The 23783-nt window shown below is 44.8% G+C and overlaps 2 protein-coding genes across 17 annotated transcripts in view; one reads left to right on the forward strand and one right to left on the reverse strand.

Moving 5' to 3' along the window:
• LOC103565944 (uncharacterized) lies at positions 1-16128 on the reverse strand. The gene is made up of 5 exons (XM_070586153.1): positions 15422-16128; positions 13242-13414; positions 11992-12133; positions 762-954; positions 1-519 (listed from the first exon to the last, which is right to left on the reverse strand). Exons 1-5 carry the CDS (start codon positions 16126-16128, stop codon positions 343-345), a joined length of 1392 nt encoding a protein of 463 aa, XP_070442254.1. The 3' UTR covers positions 1-342.
• ENPP4 (ectonucleotide pyrophosphatase/phosphodiesterase 4) overlaps positions 15506-23783 on the forward strand; it is a 15649-nt gene continuing 7371 nt past the window's right edge. For 2 of the 16 annotated variants that reach the window (XM_070586141.1, XM_070586152.1), the window contains exon 1: positions 16026-16151. The gene's annotated coding sequence lies outside the window, so the exon portion shown is untranslated. The other 14 variants (XM_070586144.1, XM_070586140.1, XM_070586142.1 and 11 more) reach the window with 14 other exon arrangements.

The following is a 23783-nucleotide window of genomic DNA, read 5'->3' on the forward strand; positions in this document are numbered from 1 at the left end:
TTGTGGCAAGAAAAGAGGTTTACTATTATCAAAAGGCAGCCAGATGAGGAGATGGGAGTTAGAACTCAGATCCACCTCCTTGAAGGGAAAGAGGTAGAGGTTTTTATCTAGAGTTTTAGGTGGGAGAGGGGGAGCACGTGCTGGGGTTTTAGGTGGGAATGGGAACCAAGTGGCTGTGCTGGTTGGCGCCTCGCCAGCAGCCTGTGTTTGGCCTTGAAGACTGAATTTTCTTTTCCCTGACCATCTGGACTTTTCTGGTTTGTTTTCATCTTCAACTTGCATTTGGCCTTGCGAGGCTGAATCTCCATGTCTGGACCTTGACTTCCCGGGAAAGATGCTCACTCACATACGAGGGAGGGACAGAAAGACCTGGTTACTTTTGAACAACCGTTGATCATGCTGGATATGCACAGCTGTGTTAGGAAAGCTTATCTCAAAGGTTTTGTTCTCTTCTTCTTGCCCAGGGAAGATTTTTTTAACCTCTTCGTCCTCAGTTGCAGTTTTTCCGATGTATCTATCCTGCGAAAAAATTTAAATATATGTAAAAGAAAATATACTTTTCAAAAATACACACACACAAAACTGTCATGAGCAGTTGCCTCTGGGCGGTGGGCTTGTGGACGAATTTTACTCTTTTTTCTACATTTCTAGACTGCCTGACTTACGTTATGTCTGTACATGTGTCTGTGTTTATACAGAGACCATGCATGTCTAAAACTAAGGGAAGACAGGAAGCTAGTTCCATAGTAAAGTACGCTTACCAATTGCAGATGCGTGTTCCTGGCCGTGCACCTGATCACGGTGGCTGCGTGGCTGCATGGATCTGTGAGCTGGCCCTCTCTGTGCCCCGTCCCTGTGAGGTCAGGGAGGGCAGGATTTTTAAAGGCACATTTCCTCCTTAACATCACTGGCAGAAGAGTGAGCATTTGGAGAGTGTTTTGTCCATGGAGCCTTCTAACAGGAGAGGGGGAGAGATTTATATCTCAACAAAAGTCTCCAGAGCTTTCCCGTGCTTGTTTAAAATTCATAAGGCCATCAAAAACAGGGTCGACCCCCTTCTTCTGCCACTCTGGCAAAATGCTGCTGGCTTTCTTTTCTTGGAAATGATATTATTTAGGTCCTGTTTTTAGCTCTCTGGAGAGCCAGGCAGAAGTAGTTCACTGCGACACATATCGGTTCGTTAACTCATCCAGTTGGGCTCCAATCACTTCGTCTGCCTTTGACCCTTCACCTTGTTCAATCACCAGTCATTAGGTCAGAGCTACAACGCATGGAAATATCAAGTAGCCAAAAAAACACAAAACAGATAAACAAAAAGCCCAAATCCTGTGAGTTAGCTGGGACCATTGCCTTTGCTCACATTTTAAAGATAAGCAAACTGAGGCGTGGCAAGGTTCTGGGATTTGCCCTGAGCAACACAGCCCCCTGACTTTGCTCCACTGCCACCCGCAGCTGGCGGTGCCAGCGGCTGGCCTGTGAAGCCGTCTGCTTTGGCACAGGCTCAGGAGCTACAGGTTCACACAGATACAATAGAAGAAATTCAAACAATGTAAAATAAAAAGTGAAAATTTCTCCCAACCACCTCCCCGTGCTCATCTCCCTCCTGCCTCAGGACACGCTCTCAGCCTCACTCACTCTCCGCAGGTAACCACCAAGATCATTGGTGCATATCGTCCGGCAAAACAATCGTCAAAACGGTTGCTACGGACTAGTGACTGCTGTTTGCCTCCTGTTCTTCTGGTTCTTTCCAGTTTAATGATCCATAAGTATGAGGGCCTAGTCTCAGGCCAGGCCAGGATAGCTCATAAGGATACAATTCAAGGTCAGGGGAGTAGCAGTAGGTGTGACCAAGGGCAGTGGCAGTGGAAACAGCCCAGAGGGCACAGGTGTGGGAGACAGCCCGTTCTTAGGACAGGCCTTATTCAAGCACGTGTGTCTATGATCACGTCATGGCCTGCCTAGTCTAACACTTCTTGTCCTTTCTTTTACCATAGACAAGCCCCTTGAACACCTCCTTTCTCATTCTCTAGAACCAAAGCTGGCCTTGAAGGAGGGTTTTGGTAAGCTCTTCCCCAGCACTCTATAACTCAGCGTCGTCAACTTTGCTGTGGTCTTCGTCTAACCTTGTTCCTGGTTTTCACAGTGTCTCCAGGGCCAATTCTGATTTTACATCTTAGATCTGGTCGGCGGGTCCATGACATGTCACTTTCTTGGTAACGTGCTCAGCACTCAGGACTCAGATCCTTTTACTCTGTTGGCCTGCCCTTACTCTTACACGCCCCCCGCCCTTGAATATTAGCCCAAGAGCAGAGCCTGACAGTCTGTGGTGGACCTCCCCAGTACAGGGCTCTGTGTGCCGGAAGGAACTTCCTCCTGCCATCTGCATCCTGGCTCGTCTCTTGAGCACCTCCCTCCCCATTGTGAATGGGTCCAGTTAAACAGTTACGTCCCGAGATATGGCAGGTCACACAAGCAGGAGAGAAATGGATGGCAAAGACATGTGCGGTCAGGTACCTTGGCCACATCAATTGACATCAGAAACAGGAGCAGCAGAGAAGCAGGGTCCAGAATACTTGTTTGAGAGCTGGGGAAGGAGCTTAGGTCTCTGGCAACCCCTCCGCTATTTCTGTGCACACACTCTACAGCCATCGGGCACCAGCCACAGAGGTGGTGCCCAGCTGACTACCAGCGTAGTGTTGCTGGTGGTATTTTCTTCTCCATCCACCTGAAGCCTGTGGTCCAAGCACAGTATTGCGGGACAAGTGGGGCATGGTATGCTAGGAGCAGCGTGAGCTACCGGGGGGAGCAACTTCAGAGTACTTCCATCCTAAACTCTGCCTTAAGATGAAGACTATAATGCTGATAGCAAATAAAACAAGGAAATCTGCCTTATGCTCTCCTGGGATGCCCGAACATTGGTGAGAATCCCCCAATGTCTGCCCTCCAGACCTCAACATCAGCTATAGCACATTTGCCCCAGAGCACCGAGCTATTGCTCAAAGGCAGAGAGAGTATGAGGAAGTGAAGAAAGGAGATAGCTCAGGACTCGCAGTGGGAACCAGCTGGAGGTCCCAGGTCTGACAATAAAGAGCTGTGATCTTGAGCGTGCCCCTCTCCGGGCCTTAGCCTCTTCATCTGGACAGCAACTGGGATGGACTCACACATGTTTTAAGGTACTTTTCAGTCCTAACATTTGAGATGTCTATGTTTTCCCCCATTACTGAAACAGGAGAAGCCTGTTAGTTTCATTCTCACCCAAGCCACGCGGGCATGTTACAGCCTGTTAAACATTCAATCAAGATGGTGCATCTGACCACCAGCATCCAAGCATTTGCTTGGTGATATTCTCCTAGTTGTGGTGATGATAGCTAGACTACCAGGTCCTTGCAGAAGCAAACTCTTGAGTATTCTTCTTACCTGGTTTAGCACAGAGCTGTGCACACAGTAGGCCCTCGGTAAAGTATGGAATGAAAATATTTGGATTGAGACATTCTATCTTTCCCACTTAATTCCCCATGGAACAAAGAAAGCCCTATGGAAGTTTTAGGGGTTTGAAATGCATCTTGTAGACGAGAAAAATCTTTCTGTTCAACTGATTGCCCTGGGGTCGACGTGCACCCGTGTCAACCTGCCAAGTGAACAGATCCAGACACAGGCGTCTGCACAGATGGAAGAGATTCAGGTTACAAAGCTACTCCAGTGCTTAGAAAGTTCCTGAAGTACCCAGGAAGCACGTGCGTACAAATGTGCCTCAGAAAGCCGTTCAAACGAGCACAATAGAAGATGACAGTTTCATGATGTCCGCAGGGAAGGAACGGGTGTTTCAAACTTGCTATTTAGAACCGAGCAGGTAATTAACGCTTTTTACATGTAAAATGCAGGGTTGAACTCAATAATCTCTGAGGCCCCCTTTTCACTTTCACTTTCTTTAGTCATTCATAAATTTAAATACCTTTAGAAATAATCATTTTGTGTATTATAAACCATTCTTAGGGAAGAAATATTTTTAGGTTCATACTGAGAAATCAAAAAGAAAAAAAAATGTGTGTTGTGGGGGGTTGGTGAGGGGAGAGGTAAGTGAACTCAGATCTTAGGTTATTTTAATGTTTTCTGCTTCCCTATTTGCAAAATGACTCCAGCCATCTTCATATTATTGAAAGGAAAGGGCCAATAAAACACACACCACAGTTGAACTTTTAAATTAATTTTTTTAAGCATGATTCAAGTATACAAAGGATGAGTGTTTCTTTTGTTTTAAAGATTGGCACCTGAGCTAACAACTGGTGCCAACCTTTTTTTTTTCTGCTTTTTCTCTCCAAATCCCCCCAGTACATAGTTGTATGTTTTTTTTTCAGTTGTTGGTCCTTCCAGTTATGGCATGTGGGATGCTGCCTCAATGTGGCCTGAGGAGCCTCGTGCCATGTCCTCGCACAGGATCCGAACCAGTGAAACCCCAGGCCTCCGAAGCGGAGCGCACGAACTTAACCACTCAGCCATGGGGCCAGCCCCGAGTGTTGTTTTAAAATGTATTTATGGGGCTGGTCTGGTGGCGTTGTGGTTAAGTTTGCGCACTCCACTTTGGCAGGCGGGGGTTTGCTGGTTCCAATCCTGGGTGTGGACCTGCACAGCACTCATCAAGCCATGCTGTGGCAGCATCCCACATACAAAATAGAGGAAGATTGGTACAGATGTTAGGTCAGGGCCAATCTTCCTCACAAAAAAAATAAAAGTAAATAAAATGTATTTATATGCAACTTTACCTTATTCCAGAAAGGACTAAAAGTGGCATAAGATAAACTAAAAGTGAAAATCAGAGAAAAGAGAAACAAGGTTGTGACACTCCAACAGAGAACGCCGTGTGAAGGATCAGTAATAATGTTCTCCATCTCTCCCCAATGAAGAGGCACGTACTAAAACACAGCGTGAACTACCCAGGTCAGTTCAAAAGCTTCTCTCTCCTTTGACTTGCTCAGTACTTTCTCAGAGTAATTCTCTCATTGGAGCATGTCCCACGTGAGTACCACACAACTTTTGGAGGATGGCAAATGGAAATTTTTGCATTTTACAAGGGACTTGAGATTAACTAATTTGCCTGCAATCGCATAACTGGTTTTGGCAGAATTCATAATTCAGATCTTTAAACAGAAGAATGGGCTTCTGAAAAATTGTCTATGATCTCCTTTCCTGTAGGCCTTTGAGAAATAAGACAACCATCTACCTCGGGTGCCTTAAATGGTGTTCTTCCTGAAAAGAACATTAATTGGCATAAATTTTATCCCTATAATTTTAAGTTTTTACAAAATTGCAGTTTTCGAAACATTTGAAATTATCGACAATTATAACAAGTTTAATTATTAACAGCTATTTAATTATTAATAATTGTTAACAACTGTATAAACTATATTAACCAAGAGGATTTCTATTTCGGCAGAGATTTAGTGAGTGTGTGGGGGGAGACCCGAGAAGCTGGTGCGGAGGCTGATTCAGGCAGTGGGTTTGGGGCAAAGGCTCTGAGGCAGCAATGAGCTTCATGTCTGTGAAGTAGAGGCCAGTTTGTTGAGAATGATGTGTTCGAGGCAGCAAGTTGGAGGGAACTGAGGTCCAAGAAATACTCAGGGATCAGGTGGTACGAGGTATCAGCAGCAACTGTAGGAACCCTGGATCAATTCTGAATATGACGAGAGACCACGTGTGGGGTCTTGGCAGGTGAGTCACAGGAAGTGATTTTCCAGCTGACAAGCTCCACGTGGCTGCTGAGTGCAGACTGGAGAGTAAGGGGCAGGGAAGCAAGGAGCTCAGGAGGCACGTACAGCAGGGGCCTGGGAAGAAAAGGAGGCAGCCTGAGGTGTTGCTGGAGGAGATAAGAAGCAAGGGGTGGGCAGCTTTGCAAGCAGGTGATGTGAGGAGTCAGCTTGTGGTGCTAGGAAGCAAGAGGTCTCTTTAGCCCAATGGTCAGTCAGCCAGGCAAGGGGCTGACATTAGCAAGTAGTCGTGTGACACTGGCCAGCAAGTGTGGGACACTGATGAGCAGGCAGAGCACAGAGGCAGAGAGGTAAGTCACACTGGCAAGTGGACCAGCCACGTCTTTGAGTAGGTTGTGTTGTGGGTTGAATTGTGCCCTTCACAAATTCACGTGTTGAAGTCCTAACGCTCAGTAGCTCAGAACGACTGTATTTGGAGATGGGGCCTTGAAAGAAGTAATTAAGGTAAAATGAGGTCATATGAGTGGTCTCAAACCCAATATAGACTGGATTAATTAGGACAGACATGCACGGGGGAAGATCACGTGAAGGCACAGGGAGAAGATGGCCATCTACAAGTCACAGAGAGAGTCTCTCAGAAGAAACCAACCCAGCGGACACCTTGATTTTGGACTTCCAACCTTTAGAATCATGAGAAAATAAGTTTCTGTTGGTCAAGCTACCTAGCCTGCGGTGCTTTGTTATGGCAGCCTTAGCCAACTGAGACAGGCGGCTAACTGCTGAGAATCTCTGGGAGGTCCCGCATGGTCTGAGGGCTACATATAAGCAGCTGAGAGAGGCCGCTGAGTACATGAGAGACACAGGAGAGTCATTTGAAATTCACGAGTTGCTGGGGGGATTCTGCAAATCGTTGGGTGACCCTGGCAAAAATCCAAGATGACAGCAAAATAGCCTATTGGCCCAAGAATGTCTGAGTGCTGGAGAGGAGTTTCCTGGAGAGGAAAATGAGCAGCTCAGTGACTCAGTGACTCACCAGAGGCTGGACCACAGCATGTGAGCCTCGAGAACATCTGGGCCTGTGGTTGAGAAGCTTGTGAGGGCAGGTGGAAACCAGGATGTTGGGTGTCATGTGGGGGGTTGGGCCTGGGTGTCCTTGGTGGAGTCAGTAACGATATCACTACCATCTAAAACAGTGATGGTGAGAAGTCAGGACTCCACCAGCTTCCGGGAAAGAGGCCAGAAACCCCTCTCCTTCTTTCCTGAGCTGGTCCCCTGGGGCTGAGTGCAGAATCTGACTTTGTCTTCTCACCATATCTTTTGCTTCACCAAATTTCTTGCTACATAATCTGTTTCGGAGTCTGCAGAATCTGTTAGACCCAGTCTAGGCCTGGGCAGGCAGCATGAATGAGCCGCCCCAAACTCTGGGCTCTCATCTAGCCCTATAATTTTGTAATAATCGCTTGTTTTACTTTTTTAACTTTTGGGTTTTACTATAAAGAGCTACATTTATTAAAAGTTTCTATTTTGTTTGTTTGTATGATTTTTTACCTTCAGGAAGCACTAACACAATTAAATTACTGCAAATATATGCCCATATGTCTAACAAAAGCAGTTACATAACGGACCCAGATGCCTTAGGTTAAATAAGGCAGATTGCATTCATGACAGCTCAGAAATAGGAAAGGCCCAGCCCGTTTTGCTCATGGCAAAGAAGAGGGGATAGGTATCTTCAGGAATGGAAATCAGCCTAAAACAACCCAAGGTGGTACAAAGCAAATCTGAAATTATCTGGGAATCTCAGGTACAATTTTAAAAATTCATCTGTTTTTCTTATCCTCTTCTATAATCTACCTGTACTGTCCTGTTAGCGTGTGTGCCTCAGCACTTAAGAGAGCTGGGTCTTGACGCCTTTGGTCTGAGCTTTAGCGTACAGGCACTACCAAGACCCCAGAGTCCAGAAGCAGCTGCAGAGACAATCTGCAGCTGGATGTATTCTGTTGATGACTAGTTTGTACCTTCATAGTTAATTCTGGTTTCAAACCTCAAGGCTGGAAGGTCATCTTAGATCTGTAGGCTGTCAGAGCTGGAAGGAGTGGCAGGGGCCATGTAGTTCAATTCCTAGAACCCGCCAGACCTGAATTTAAATATTTACTCTGCACTCAGTAGCTGAGCAATCTTGGGCCAGTGTCTCAACCTACTCAAGCCTCCATTTCCTCAGTTGTAAAACAGGCCCTCTTTCAGTTCCAGCCTCTGAGGGTTGTCGTCAAATAAATGGGATAAAGCAAGGGAATTACTCAGCACAGTGTCTTACGCACGGTAAGTGTTAGCGATGATCATCACTATGGCCAGAAAAACGTTCCCCAACCTGAACAATGTGCAGGGGAAGGCTGAGTTCTGGGGGAATTTAATGTCTAATGCAGCAGAACTTAAATTTTCTGTCATTTGGGGTATATGATCGTGCATGTCCTCTTTGTTCCTTCACTAGGTGCATGACTGTTTACAGAGCAGATGAAACTGACTGCCTTATGGGTCAGACGTGTAGTGGAGACAGCAGCTGGATGGGCATCAGGAGAGAAGGGCTCCCTTTGTCCATTGCCACCACCACTGCCTGTGTGGCTGGGTCAGATCAGGGATCAGGGCTCAGCTCTGTCATTCCCATAGAACCTTAGGTGAGCACCTTAACCTTTGTGATTTAGGAATAACACAGGTATAAAGGTCATGTTTATTTACAGGCCAGTTATGGAAGCCAAATAAGATCCTGACGTAAAAGCACTTTGCAGACTATAAAGGACCAAGCAAATTCAAGTTCAGTTATTACTAGATCTCCTTGCCCGCCTAAAGCATTAATGACCCCAGATAGCCTCCTCCCCGTTTAGTGCAGAGAGCCCCCATGTTTCATGCAACAACCTCTTCCCAGATCCAAGTGTCCCCCTGGTGCCCTGTTGGCTGCACGCCTCTGTATAACGCAGCAGGATCCCAGGGTACTAATTACTATCTAATCCAATATTTCCTGAACATGCCTGATAATGAGACACCCTGTGCTTGTAAAAAATAGAGTCTCAGAGGCCACACAAGATTTACTGGATCCAAATCTTCAGGGGAAGGACCTGGGACATTTTTAACAAAACCACAGGTAATTCTGTCATTTGGCCAGTTTGAGAAACTGTAAACTAATGCATGCAAATATGTTAGTTAACTAACATATTACTCTATCTGGACTAAACCCAATTAAAATGTTCAGCTTCTTAAATATCCTAAGGGAGTTACAGTAATTCTGGAGATTTCAAGCGGAACCCTAGGGGGGATTTATGGGTAAAGGGAATTCCTTAAATCACTACGTTAAGGAGAATGTTTATTAAATTCTACACACAGTTTTTGTAGTTCCATAGTTTAAGAGACTATGAATATCCTCAGAGGAAAAGCTATAGAATGATCAAATGATTAGAGACACCAAATAATAAAAAATAAAATGTAGAGTAATTAAACTTACTTTAGTCCAGAGATGAGCCCCTTTAGCAAGAGTCTTTACATTTGGGAAGAGAGAAAATGTTATTTCCCTGATTTTAAAATACATATTTTTTCACATTTTATCATCTCTGAAATCAGGATGTATCTTACAGCTGATTGGCTACAGTTTTTCTTAGTGGTACATAAAATAATAGGGCTTCTTCAAATAGGGAGTGTCTTGGATTCCATGAAGTACCGAAATGAAACACAAGACAGTGACGTTTTTCTCACTCTCTGTTGACTCATAACAAGTGACCGAGGTGTCCCTCTTGCCTCTGATCCCCACAAGGCTGACCACACCTGAAGCTCCAGCAGCCAACGGGTCCAGCCCACACGTGCAGCCTGGGACCCTCTCTTCTTATGGCTCTTGTTGTCTGAAACGCCTGTTTTCTCTTTCTCTTGCTTATCACTTATGCTGCTGCCTTGTTGACTGAATCATTTTTGCACTACCTTATCACTTTATAGACATCTTTAGAATCTAAAACTAGATGGTGAACGACTTGAACACAGAAAACTTGCCTCTGTCTCTTGCTTTTCCCCAGGGCCTAACACAGAGATCCTACCTAGTAATATTCAATAAATACTGAGGATGACGGCACTTAAGTGGGGGGACTATATACTTTATCATCCAAACCAGGACATTTTTGAGAGTGAAAGGGGCCACTATGAATATTTATGTGGGACAACAGGCAGAAGCCGGGACTATCCTGGGCAAATGTGGTCCCTCTACATATAGAGGTCTTTCTCTCCTACTAGATTGTAAACTTTGTGGGGGCGGGGACAATGTGATACTCGCTGTTATTTCCACAATGCAAATAACACCGTGCGTTGTAAGTCATTCCCTGCTGAATTAAGTATAACTCCTTCCTTGTCTACAAAATAATATGGTCTTAATCAACCTGTCCAGCCTCAATCCTAATGACTCCCCAAATATACGTCATTATTTTTCAGGAAAATGGAATTATTTTTGAGGACTGACACACTTTTCTTGTCTTGGTGCCCAGGCTGATGCTATTCCCTCAGCCAGACATTAACAGCCTCCCAGGGATGTCTGCAGCCTAACACCCAGAATGTGTGACTGTGTTCTCCTGCCTGGTGAAAGGAACTTCGCAGGTGTGAGTAAGGGGAGGATCTTGAGATGGGGAAATATTATCCTGGATTGTCCGAGTGGGCCCAAGTAATCACAAGTTTCCTTATAAGGGAAAAAGGAGGCAGAAAAGGCAGAGTCAGAGAGAGAGAGAAGACGCTAGGCTGCTGGCTTTGAAGACGGAGACTGGGGCCACAAGTCAAGGAATGTACATGGCCCCTAGAAGCTGGAAAAAGCAAGGAAATGGATTCTTTCTATGATCTTCCAGAAGGGTCACAGCCCTGCCAACCCATTCTAGACTTCTGACCTCCAGAACTGTAAGGTAAAAATTTTGTGTTGTTTAAGCCACTAAGTTTGTGGTAATTTGTTACAGCAGCAGTGAGAAACTACTACACCACCTAACCTGCAAGAACCAGTGAAAACCAGCTCATGCAGGATCTCTTCCCTGATTCCTCCCGCTGAATTTCACCTCTGCAGGACTGAACCTATCCCTCTTTTGGACTTCTTTTAATAACACTTACCTTACTTGATAGTATAATGTAAGCAAATGTTTGCTTCTCTTACCCCCTTTTTAGAAATAAGTAATAGAAACCCAATGAAAACTAGTTGAAGCACAAGGAGAATTTATTGAGTCATGTGAATGAAGAGTCCACAGATGGAGCTTCAGGTAAGCTTGGATTCAAGTGCTCAATGTCATCAGGCATCAGGTGCCATCTCTCGGCTCTGCTTTCTCTGAGTTGGCATCATTCCCAGGTACACTTTCCCTTTACGGTGACAATGATGATCACCAGCAGCTCTAGGCTTATATTCTACCTACTGAGCAGCTGCTGCTGAAAGATTGACCCTTTTTCAATTGTTTCAACAAAAGTTTCAGATTCTTTTTGGTCTCTCCTAGGGTATGTCCCTGTCACGGAACCAATTCCTGTGGTCAAGGGAGTGGAAGTGGCTCTAATAGGCCAGGCTGGGGTCAGAGGAAGAATGACCAGCTCATCCTGATTTGCCTGGGACTTTTCTAGTTTCAACGTTAGAAGTCCCATGCCCCAGGAAACCCCTCAATTTAGGGCAAAATGGGATAAGTGGTCACCCTAGGAGTCCATGCTGGAGACGAGAGGAGTTGTGGTCAGCCCCACCTGACGCCCATGACTAAGAAAGGGCTGATTTCCTAGAGGAACCACCAAAAGAAGGGAAAATGAATGCTGGGCAGGCAAAGCAACAGAGTGAGGTCCTCGCCATTGGCCTTTCTGGACCAGAGGCACCTTGAGGCCCTGCACCAAATCTTACAGATTTTGTATCTTTTAAAAAATTGCACATACTGTCTTCCACATAAGCCTCAAAAAAAAATTTCTACTGTTGCTTGCACAACTTTATTCAACGCTTGAAAAAACTCCCTTAGAGTGAAGAATTTGTAACACTAAATAGTTCTTGATGGTTAATACAGAATCACTTTTAACAAAAGCAGTTAAAAATAGTTTACGGTCCACTTGACTGAGATTATTTAAATAATCTTACTTTATTTTACTTACTAAAGTAATCTTACTGAAAATGGGGTGGGTAGAGAGTTTTAGTTAAATGAACTTCCAAAATTACTCAAGTACTATGATTCATAAGGTCCCTTCCCCCCTTATATTTAAGATAAAACCTGTATTATGTTTTCTTTACATTAACAGCTAATAATTATTAAAAAGTGAAACTTACCCTCGTAGTGATTTGAAATTCGAGTCACTAGTTTCAGTTTTGCTGCTGAGCTGAGCAGTGGACAGGAATTGTTTTTCTCTGGGCAGGGTGTGGCTTTTGCTCTGAAACGTTTTTCCTGTAACTTCTAACTTCTGACCCATTCCTGCCAGCAATGAGTTATGCATCCCAATTAGGAGTTTCAAAAAGAAATAATCATACAAAGAGCTATGCCTTTGATTTTGAAAACGGCATACAAATATTTTACGCTAATGAATAAATGCTAAATCTTGAATCTAGCCAATGGGGGGAAAAGGAACCTGCCAATAACATGCTGTTTCCCAACCTAACATTGGCTGTGGAGGCAAAGACTCCAGTTGTAATGAGTTTTTGTGAATTTAGCCAAGTCAATTCACTATGGGGCACAACGTTCATCTGTAAATGATGGGTTTAGACTATTGTTTCTAGCTCATTTTAACCTCTAACACAAAATGGGTTTAAACTTTATCCATACTTCTAAGATTTATATAAAATTTCTTTTTCAAAAGCTGAACTTAAAGAACAATATAAATGAATGTTATTATTTTGCCTACCTAAGTAAAACAATATTTATGTCTAAAAATCACAATGGAAATGAAGGATTTATGTTAGTTATATTTTCTTTTATGGTCATTAAATTCTTCCAATGATCCTATTGTGGACTTGCGGTGGACTTGCCACCACCCATTCCACCTCACTCCCACTGAGAGAAGAAGTGCTCTTTGGGAAAGAGAACTCAGCTCAAGACTCAGCTGGTCCACTGGGCATTCCATATTCCTTGCTGGCTTAGATTGGGCCTATGACACAATTCTAGTCAAAATGTTTGAAGGAGATGGTTTCAGGAGGCTTCAGAGACAACGAAGAAAAGACCTAGAAGTCACTTCTTTCGCCCAGTGGAAGTGAAAAGTGAATCATAGGGTTCCTGTTGCTACTGTTAGTTATCTTTACCGCTAGATGAACCAGCAGCCAACTCTGTTAACAGCCGAGTGGAGAGTTAGAAAGAACCCAGTAGGTGGTGACATTGTTAAGCTGCTAATTCAACCAGTCCTGAAGGCTGCCCTACCTCTGGACTTCCTGTTTCACAAGATTCTAAATATCCTTATTATCTAAGCCCATCCGAAAACAGGTTTTCATTTGTGGTCGAAATAGTAAATATTTGGAGGATAACAGAAGCTGGGTGCCAAAAGATCCTTATGAATCATTTTGTCCTTTTGGCCTTGATCCCATTATCTTACGGAGGAGGAGAGCAGACTGCACAGGACTCCCTGGTCTGAGCCAGCCTTGCGGGCACTGGCAGCGGCAATGGACGAAGGGAGCCCTTCTCTTCTGATGTCCATCCAGCTGCGTCTCCACCACACGTCTGACCCCTAAGGCATCAGTTTCATCTATTCTGTAAGCAGTCACGCACCTAGTGAATGAACAAAAAGGATATGCGTGATCATATGCCCCAAATGCCAGAAAATTGAGGTTCTGCTATATGGGACATTAAATCTCCCCAGAATTCAGGCTTCCTCTGACCATTATTCAGGTTGGGGAACATTTTTCTGGCCATAGTGATGATCATTGCTAACACTTACCGTGCGTCAGACACCGTGCTGAGTAATTCGCCTGCTTTATCTCGTTTATTTGACGACAACCCTCAGAGGCTGGGGCTGTACTAGAGTACCTGTTTTGTAAACGAGGAAATGGAGGCTCAAATAGGTTGAGAGACTGGCCCAAGATTGCTCAGCTACCGAGTGGCAGAGTGAGTACTGCACTTATTTACTTATTTATTTATTTTTTACTTTTGCTGAGAAAGATTCGTCCTGAGCTAACTAACATCCGTGCCAATCTTCCTCTATTTCTTTTTGGTTTGTGGGCTGCCAGCACAGCATGGCCACTAACAGAGCGGTGTAGGTCTGTTCCTGGGAACTGAACCTGGGCCACCAAAGCAGAGCATGCTGAACTCAACCACTAGTGGTCACCAGGGCTGGCCCAGTACTGTATTTAAATTCAGGTCTGGCAGAGTCTAGGCACTGAACTACACGCCTCTGCCTGACTTCTGGCTCTGACAGCCCAAGGATCTAAGATGCCCAAATTCACCAATGCACAGGCCAGCCTCGAGGTTTGAAACTGGAATTATGAAGGTACAAACTAATAATCGACAGAATACACCCGGCCTCAAATTGTCTGTGAAGCTGCTTTTGGACTCTGGGGTCTTGGTAATGGCTATACTCTAAAGCTCAGACCTTGATTTCTAAGGTCCACTGTTGCAGGTTACTAATCCAGGTACGGAGTTTACATCTATTAAATCCTTAAAACCTGAGAATATTACATATGACTAGTACTCTTTTTTTTTTTTTTTTTGAGGAAGATCAGCCCTGAGCTAACATCCGCCACCAATCCTCTTTTTGGTGAGGAAGATCGGCCCTGAGCTAACATCTGTGCCCATCTTCCTCTATTTTATATGTGGAACGCCTGCCCCAGCATGGCTTGTGAAGCAGTGCCTAGGCCCACACCAGGGATCCGAACCACAAACCCTGGGCCACAGAAAAGGAGTGTGGGAACTTAACCACTATGCCACCAGGCTGGCCCCGTGACTAGTATTCTTAAATTCATTTAATTGTATGTTTTTAAGCACCAGCTGGAGCTACATTAGCTAAACGAAAGAAAATATCCTCTTGGAGTTTGCATTCTAACGAGGTGGGGGTGGGGAGGGCAATGAATCCAGAGCACCATAGAACGTTCCATTAAATTCAATCATCATTTCGTGATTTTTTTTCTATACCGTGTTCTGTTTGGCAGGGAAGATACAAACAGGAAAAAGACACTATCCTTTCTTTGCCAAGTCTGCCTGAGTAACCCAAGTGTTAACAAATAAATCCACTTCTGTTCGGTAATATCTCTTCCTCCTAGTAAGTTTAAAGTTACATTCAACTGTTTGGCTAAGCTTCCACTTAAAGGCAGGAGCACAGTCCCACACGCGTCTGTCCAAAGAAGTGGCCATTTCTGGGTTGGTACCCATTACGAATTCCCTATTGCAAGCACTGTATTTCTTGTAACCTCATCTGTAAACTGCCCAGCACTCAACTTGGCCTGTAAAGGCGCTCACTTCTCCTCTAAGACAGATATTGCTTTGGAAGAATCATCGTCTATTTATCCCAACTCACGGGAACTGCCTGAAGCTGCTCTAGACTTGCGTCGGCCCCTGGGGCAGCCAAAGTCGATTTTCCCCCGCGGACACCTAAGCCGCCAAGTGCACATTAACCAGGGGCCATAGCGGCGCGGCAGTAGGCCACCGGCTTGGCAATAGCCAGGGCCTTTCTGGGACTCACTTGGTTTCAGGTCCCCTGAAGGGCACCCAGCCCGGGGACGATATTAAAAGGGCGTGGGAGGAGAGAGGAAAGAACCTCTCCTAGATCCAATTCGACCCTACCAGGGCGGCTGTCTCCAGGTGGTACCCGAATCGAACCAATCGGAGAGGGAGTTACATTTAATGCGGCTCCGCCAGCCAATCCGAGGACACGTCTCAGACGCCGGCGCGCGCTGGGGCCCCGCCGGCTGGCAGCCTGAGCAGCGGTGGCGCGCCGGGCAGCTGCGCACCCCCAGGAGCGCCCGCGCAGCGCGGATCTTTGGGCGGTGGGGGCTCTTCGCCGCGCCCGAGCGCCCGCCATTGCGCAGGCGCCATAGGAAGAGCCGCACCTCGCAGCTGTACGTTTGGGTCTCCGCGCCCCCGGGACCCACGCGCGTCGGGTTCCGCGCGCTGGCGAGACGCGGCGGCGGCGGTGGCAGGTGAGTGTGAGGCTCGCGCGCCAGGCGTTCTGGAGGGAGGTGCCACCCTCTGCTCCGTTCCCAGGGGCGTTGACAGTAGAGGTGGTGAGAAACACCCCCTCCCCAGCACACACCTCCCTGGGGGCGCTGGCGGGGACCTCCGCGAAGGGGCCCGGAGGGCAGGGAGGTGCCAGCCGCCCGGGCAGAGGGCGGCGTGGAGGAGGCAGGCAGTGAGGCAGGTGTTCTTGGCCGGGCCGGCTGCCGGGGGCAGAACAGGGGAGGGGGCCGGAGGGGAGAGGGGGGCTCGGGGGAGGCGGGAGGTGGGGCGGGCGCTGGATTCGAGAGGAGCGCGGGGAAGGCACCGACGCGCATCTGTCTGGATGTTGGAGTTTATGGTAATTATGTAACCAGATTTAAAAACTCATTTCCTGGAAAACCAAACCCTAAAGCCAACCTTGCAGTGCCTTTTATGGGCTGGACACTGGGTTCAGTGGGCACTGCACAACAAGGCTTCCTTTCCCGGCACGGCCGCCCTGGGTAACAGCGTCCCATTGTGCGGATGAGGAGCGCCGGGCGCGGAGCGGGGGCGGGGGGACAGGTCCAAGTCTGTGCAGCTGGAGACAGGCAGATTCGGGTTTCTACCAGAAATGACCCCAGGACGGTTTTACTTAACCACCGGGCGGTCTGGTGGACCGCAGCCTGAAAACTTGCCAAGTGCCCTCGGAAGTCAGCTGTTCCTTTCAATGCTGTGGTTTTCTTTTCTTCCTTCCCTTTATCCAGAGGTTGTCCCAGGTTATTTCAGGGAAATTTACTTAATATAAATAAAATATCTCTTTCTTCCTTTTAAATTAGGTACAAAATATAATTTGGGAGAAATTTTGATGAAAATGCTAGAGTACCTACGGGGGTTATTTTACTACGTGCAAAGTAAGGTAAGGGGAGCTGTTTTGAAGAGCCTTGCTAGCCAGTTTTGAGTGCGCTGGAAAATTGGAGAATAATTTAGAATCCTGGAATTTTTAAGACCGAGAAAGTCTTTTAGCGAGCTGTTATATTTTTTTCCTTAGAGTATTAAGAAAATAACTCATAATAATCTAAAGGAAACCACCTAAGTCATCTGTGTGCATCGACAATAATGCTATTTTAAAGCTGCATATGAGTTTCATTACAAATAATATTTGTGAAGTACTTGCAATACAGTTTTTGTTATTATGGAGCAGATGGCATGTTAATGGTGGCAAATATCTTTCACCATATCCTGTAACTGTTTTACTCTTCCAGCTTCACAGGGGCGAAGGATGCCAGTCGGAATTGCCTGATGTGCATTCTGTACACTAAGAAAGTCATCCCACACGACGTAGAGTGTGTTTTGTCCTCTGAACTGAAGACTGGTTGCTACTGGTCGCTGTGGGGATATTTGGGTGTAGACTAGACAAGTCTGCTGCTTTTTTTTTCTTTGATTTTTTTTGGTTTGAAAAATTACAGAATTTCTCCCGATGTTTTGTAATATAACAATTAGTGGTTTTCATTCCTTGAAAACTACTTGAGAACTTCTCACTGGTGTTTTATTTGTCACTTAACACTCCCTGTTAGAATGAAACAGAGTGTGTTAGACGTAGATACAGGCACTGCTAATGAAACACGTTCTGGCGGGAAAAGTAACCTTAATAGTTTGGAGGTTATTGCCAAACTTGTCAACTTGCTGTTACTAGACTTGTAAACTTGCGGAGGACATGAAATTAATAAGTACACAGTAAAGTGAATAATTGGTTTCTGAGCTTGGCCAATCACTAAACTTCAGCTTCATCCTATATAAAAAGAAAGGATTAGACTAAATTATTTCTCCTTATTTTATAGTTTCACCGTAATATCATTCTGCCTGTCATTGTACAGACTTTTTCCTAACATACCAGCTTTGTAACTAGAATGGGTAAAAGGAAACTAAATTTGAGAGCCTGTTCTTAACACTTTATGCGTCCCCGTTTTACAGTACACACAAAGAAACTGAAACTGGGAGAGCCAGATCTGCCCAAGATCGCCCGCCTGCTGAGTGTGAGCTGAAGTTCTGGGATCTGTCTGATTTCAGAGCCTGTCATCTTTGTGCTTTGTCTGAGCTTCTAATCTTGGGGACAAGGAGGGGGGGCGCTTGGATCCTAGCAGCGTGCTAAGGGATTACTGAACCCCAGATAAAAGCACATGTACCTTGAGCATCCTTTTCACTCAATATTTGGGGAAGAAAGCTTTTGATTTGGATGTGTTTTGTGAGAAAGGGGAGCAGACACAGGTTTTTGCTTCCTGTTGTTTTGCATATGGGAAGCGGTGTAATATATTTTCACATTCAAACACCCAGGTCTGTGTTATGATAGAGTATCAGTTTCACATAATTTTTGAGGTAAAATGAGACATCAAAGATGTTTCCTGTCTTGTGGCAGGGCATTTCAGATGCTTTTAAGATTACAATTTCATTTCCCTCCACTCTTTTTTTTTTTTAACATAATAGTTTTTTTTTTAATCTTTTTTTTTTCTGCTTTTTCTCCCCAAATCCCCCTGGTACGTAGTTGTATATCTTAGTTGCAGGTCCTTCCAGTTGTGGCATGTGGGACGCCGCGGCCTGATGAGTGGTGCCATGTCTGCACCCAGGATGTGAACTGGCAAAACCTTGGGCTGCTGCAGCGGAACGCACGAACTTAACCACTTGGCCACGGGGCTGGACCCTCATATAGTAGTTTTATTGAGATATAATTCACATACTCTTCAGTTCACTCATTTAAAGTGTACAATTTTATGGAGTTGTGCCACCATCACTAATCAATTTGAGAATATTTTCATCACCCCCAAAGGAAACCTCATACCCATGGGCATTTACTCCTCATTTCTCCTTAATACTTGCCCCAGGCAACTCCTAATATACTTTTCATCTCCGTAGGTTTGCCTATTCTAAGCATTTTGTCTAAATAGAATCGTCCAATAAATGATCTTTTGTGACTGCCTTCTTTCACTTAGCATAACGTTTCAAGGTTTATCCAAGTTGTAGCCTATTTGAGTACTTCATTCCTTTTAATTGCCAAATAATGTTCCCTTGTATGGATATACCACATTTATTTATCCATTTATCACCTGATGGATATTTGAGTTGTTTCCTCTTCTTGCTTCTTAGTGATAATGCTGCTGTGAACATTTGTGCACAAGTTTTAGCATGGACATATGTTTTCGTTTCTCTGGGGCATATACCTAGTAGTAGAATTGCTGGGTCATATGTTAACTCTTAAACTTTTGAAGAACTGACAGAATGTTTTCCCAGCAGCTGCACCATTTTACACCCCCACCAGCAGTGTCTAAAAGTTCCACTTTCTTTCTATCTTTCCCAACACTTGCCTATCTTTTTCATTATATCTATCTTAGTGGGTGTGAGGTGGTATCTCATGGTTTTGATTTGCTTTTCCCTGATGACTAAAGATGTTGAGCATCTTTTCGTGTTCTTCTTGGCCATTTTTATATCTTTGAAGAAATGTCTTTTCAGATCCTTTGCTCATTTTTTAATTGAGTTTGACTTTTTATTATTGAGTTGTTATAAAGAATATCTATTCTTTATATATTCTAGATGTAAATCCCCTTATCAGATATATGATTTGCAAATCTTTTCTCCCATTCCATGGGTTGTCTTTTCTCTTTCTTCATGATATCCTTTGAAACACAAAAGTTTTTTATTTTAAGTTCAGTTTCTTTCTTTTTTTGGTCACTCGTGCTTTTGGTGCTGTATCTAAGAAGACTTTTCTAACCCAAGGTCCTAAAGATTTACTTCTATATTTTCGTCTAAGAGTTTTATAGTTGTAGCTCCTAATTTTGGTCTGTGATCCATTTTGAGTTAATTTTTGTGTATGCAATGAGATGAGGGGTCCAAATTCATTCTTTTGCATGTGGATATCCAGTTGTCCTGGCACCATTTGTTGAAATGTCTTGGCACCCCTCTGTTCTTAGAGGCAACTCTGTTGGAAAAGTTGTAGACATACTGTGATATTCCATTTGTGGTAATTTATCAAAGGGCTTAGTTTTCAAAACAATACTTCATGGTGTGTGGATCTCAAGCGCAGCATTACAAAGAAGTTTTGGCATGTAGAACAAAGTTCATTCAAGCTTGTCTTTGTTCTTCCAAGATGACAGCCTGATTCATTACTTTGTTTATGCCCTTATTTTGAGTATAATATATATGAAAAGTATAAGGCCTTTGTCCTCTGATAAATGGCACATACATACATTTTTGTGGTATAGACCTAGTTATATTAGATATTCATTGAATGATTTTTTAAAAATGACCAAGGGGCTGGCCTGGTGGCCTAGTGGTTGGGTTTGCATGCTCTGCTCTGGTGGCCCAGGGTTTGCAGGTTCAGATCCCGGGTCCAGACCTACAGACTGCTCATCAAGCCATGCTGTGGCAGCATCCGTTATAGAAAATAGAGGAAGATTGGCACAGATGTTAGCTCAGGGACAATCTTCCTCAAGCAAAAACGAGGAAGATTGTCAACAGATGTTAACTCAGGGCTGATCTTCCTCAGCAAAAAATAAGTAAATAAATAAAATTGCAGGCCCCTGGCCTCTACTCTAGACTGACTGAAGCAGAATTTCCTAGATGTAGAGACTAGACAGCTACACATTTACAAGCCCCCCTCAGTGATTCTTCTGTCTACTACGATGTAGTAGCTGATATGAAGATGGAGTTGACTAGGCTGGCAACTGCTGGTGTCCTCAGGACTTCTGTATGTGCCTGAGAGAATGGTGAGGCTGTGTTAAAGGATTCGGCAGCTAAGGAAAGGGAGAGATTTGGAGGTGCAAAGAATGCATTGTTTGACGCGTGTCAGACTTGACTTGCCAGCAGAATAGTTTGTGCAGTGGGATTGCTTGGGAATCTAGACTGGTTACCCAGGGAAGGAGCCAGGGCAGTAAATAAAGCATGGGTTTTTAAAAATAGATTTATGGGTATCTTTAAGATACTGTGCCACTTATTTGCTGTTTTAGTCTACTCTGTTACTGGAAACAAATAGGTGGTTATGAGGAAATAGCTGTACTCGGAGAGAAACCAGGGACCCTGCTCAGTGAAGCTTTCATGGAGACCTGTGTGCCACCACACAGGTTCTTAGATGGCTGGAGCCCCGGGCAGCAGCCTGACCCCACTGTTGTCTGACTGAACCCAGCCACGACTGTCTGAGCGGGGAGATGATTGTGCCGAAACACTAGGTCAGGGGGCACCACAGACCGAATGAAAAGAGATGTACTGCTGTCTAGATTCTCGACAGCTGGAATTGGTAAGATGTGCTGGGGCTGCGTCTGTGCAAAGTATGTCTCTTGTACTAATCAGAATTGTTACTCTTTTCTTTGGAGAAGTGGTTTGATTTTGTTATTCGTACTGTTTTTGGTTTCTTGGATGATCCACGCACCCCATTCAGAAGGCATCCCATCTCAGGTTAGAATGATAGAGGCTTTCCAGACCCAGAGATCCTCACAAACAAGATTCTGTGCCTTTGGTCTTCAAAATTTTAAGTCCTTGGTTTTCCAAGAGTCACAGCTTCCATCAGTAAGTATTTGAGTGACAGCACGTCCACAGATCAACTAGGTAGTATGTTTGAAAGGAGGGAAGTCTCTGCCTTCAAGTAATTGCAGTCTAGTTGGGAGAAGGAAGAACACACAATACGTGACTCCTGGTCACAGTAGTTAGCTCGCTGCGGTTTGCACCTGGGACCTTTCGGTGCATACCGCTGTGGCCGTACCTCGGGGCTTGTTACTCTGAAATAACGAATTCACACACCACACTCTGACCAAAACCCCACGTCCTTGCAGCTTGCAAGGAAAGATACCTTTACAACACCAGTTCTTTAACTTCATCAAAACCTCCAGTCTGAAACCTCTTTACTTCTTGCATCTGTATCAGTTCCAGTTGAGGTTCTGCAGCCCAGATTTCAGCCACTCTTCCAGTACCTTCAACTTGCTTAGTCACACTTCAGTTTCTGGCAGAATCAAAAGCCCAGGTAGGGTCAGCTGCCTGTTTCATTCATGGCTGAGCCAGGGCCACTGAATTGCTAGAGAAAACCAGTCAGCAGTGTCACTGTAGAAATTCATGGCATCCACTGTCAACACGGGCCACCAATCCTAATGTTTCCTTGTACTCTCTCCCATTCTCCACTGGTGGCCATTTCAGACATTGTCTGTGTTCCTCAAACCTGCAAACCGTTTAACACCCTGCTCCTCGGTGATTGACCTTAACTCTTGGGACACAAAGAGTGCAGCTCCCTTCACCTCCGGCCCTCAGACCTGTTAACTTACTCCTTTCTTCTCCTCCCCCGTTAAAATGGAAGAGGTGTACCCATGCACAGTGAATCATTCTGCATAAATCACATATCCTGCTTTCTTAGCGACCAAAGATAGAGCCTGAAGGTACGGAGATTTATTAGGGGAATGCTGTTTTTGTGGTCAGTGGATTATTAAAAAAAGAATGAAAAATCAGCGAGCGCTCTGAGCCTGGGGTATTAGGTAGGATAGTTGTGTCTTTGAAACTAAAAGGAAAGTTTAAGAGAGATGCGGTGGTGAAATTCATTTCTGCAGCTGTTGGTTTTTTTGGAAGGTAAGCCCTTTGAGTTTTAGGCTGTTGCTAGTAGTATCCTGACAAGTCATTTTGTTGTGGGCGATGACTTTGTTATGGGTAATACTTGGCGTCCACGTCCCTGTAGGCTTTGTCTGTTTGTCAGCCTCATGTGAATGTTGGGCAGCCACAGATTGAGGTGGGACCTTTCTCTCAAATAGTATTTATTTTTTCCTCCCCTTTTTTATGCCAGTATTTTTCAGCAAGAACTGGTGATGAGCCAGTATGGTAAAATTTCCACCACCTATTTCTGTGGGTTAAAAGGAACTATAGGGTACCAGTCATTAAACTAGAAAAATAATCTCCCTCTCTAGGATCTCTGAGAGCTTGGCATTATTTCTGTTTTGTGCAAACGGATCACTTTTATTTCTTCATCTGTTCTTATTAAACTTTTAAATAATTGCTGCTGCTGCAGACAAGCAAGGCAGCCCAACAGGACTATTTATGTGGATATAAGAATGGTCTGCTTCCCCTTCGGAGCGTGAAGGATGGGGCAGGACATACAGCAAGAGGAAATTGGACAGATGGAGGCAATTTTTATTTTTTCCAATTTTAGCTTCATTTAGTTATTGATGCGGGATCGGTGAGCCGAGGAGTCGAAAGAAAGATTTCTTAGACTCTCAAGATCTGGCAGTAGAGCTCTTTTATTTAGAAAATAGTGTGGAATAGCATGGGGACAGGACCCATGGGCAGTCAGAGCTTCTGCTGCCGCCGCTTCTGCTGCCCCCGCTGGCATGGGGACAGAGCCCATGGGCAGGCAGAGCTGCTGCTGCTGCCCCCGCTGGCATGGGGACAGGACCCATGGGCAGGCAGAGCTGGTGCGTGGGGACAGGACCCACGGGCAGTCAGAGCTCCTGCTGCTGCTGCCAGTTGAGGGTGAGAGCTAAATTTAAGGCATAGGTATGTGAGTTATCTCTTTACAAGACAAAGAATATGTAAAAAAGTTAAAATGGTAGATAAGAATCAAACCGGATTGAGTAAATGGCAGAAGTCACCGCTTGAATTTCATCCTCGGCTAAAGACAAAGGAGGATTTGTGGGGGGGGAGGGTCAGTTACATGAGGTTGCCAGACAGTAACCAACTTAAGTTCTTGCCTCTGGCATTGACCAAGAGCCTCTAGAGATAAGACCATCCCCCCCTCTTCCTGGCACAGAGAGGGAGGCATCTTCACAGATAGAGGTTTCCCTTAGAAATGTAAATGTTTCCCAACAAAGGGGCAAACAAATTCCACTCCTTGGAGCCTGAATCTCATCTGTAGTTTTAAAACTAACCAGCCTAAAAATCCTCATCAGTTATCATTCCATAAATGACATTATTTAATTTTTAAGTTGATAGAGGTAAAGCTGGTATATAAAAAGTTTATAGTAAATGTCAGTTCTCTTCTCCCAATGGCTAAACT

The sequence above is a fragment of the Equus przewalskii genome, chromosome 19, assembly GCF_037783145.1.
Source record: "Equus przewalskii isolate Varuska chromosome 19, EquPr2, whole genome shotgun sequence".
Taxonomy (NCBI): domain Eukaryota; kingdom Metazoa; phylum Chordata; class Mammalia; order Perissodactyla; family Equidae; genus Equus; species Equus przewalskii.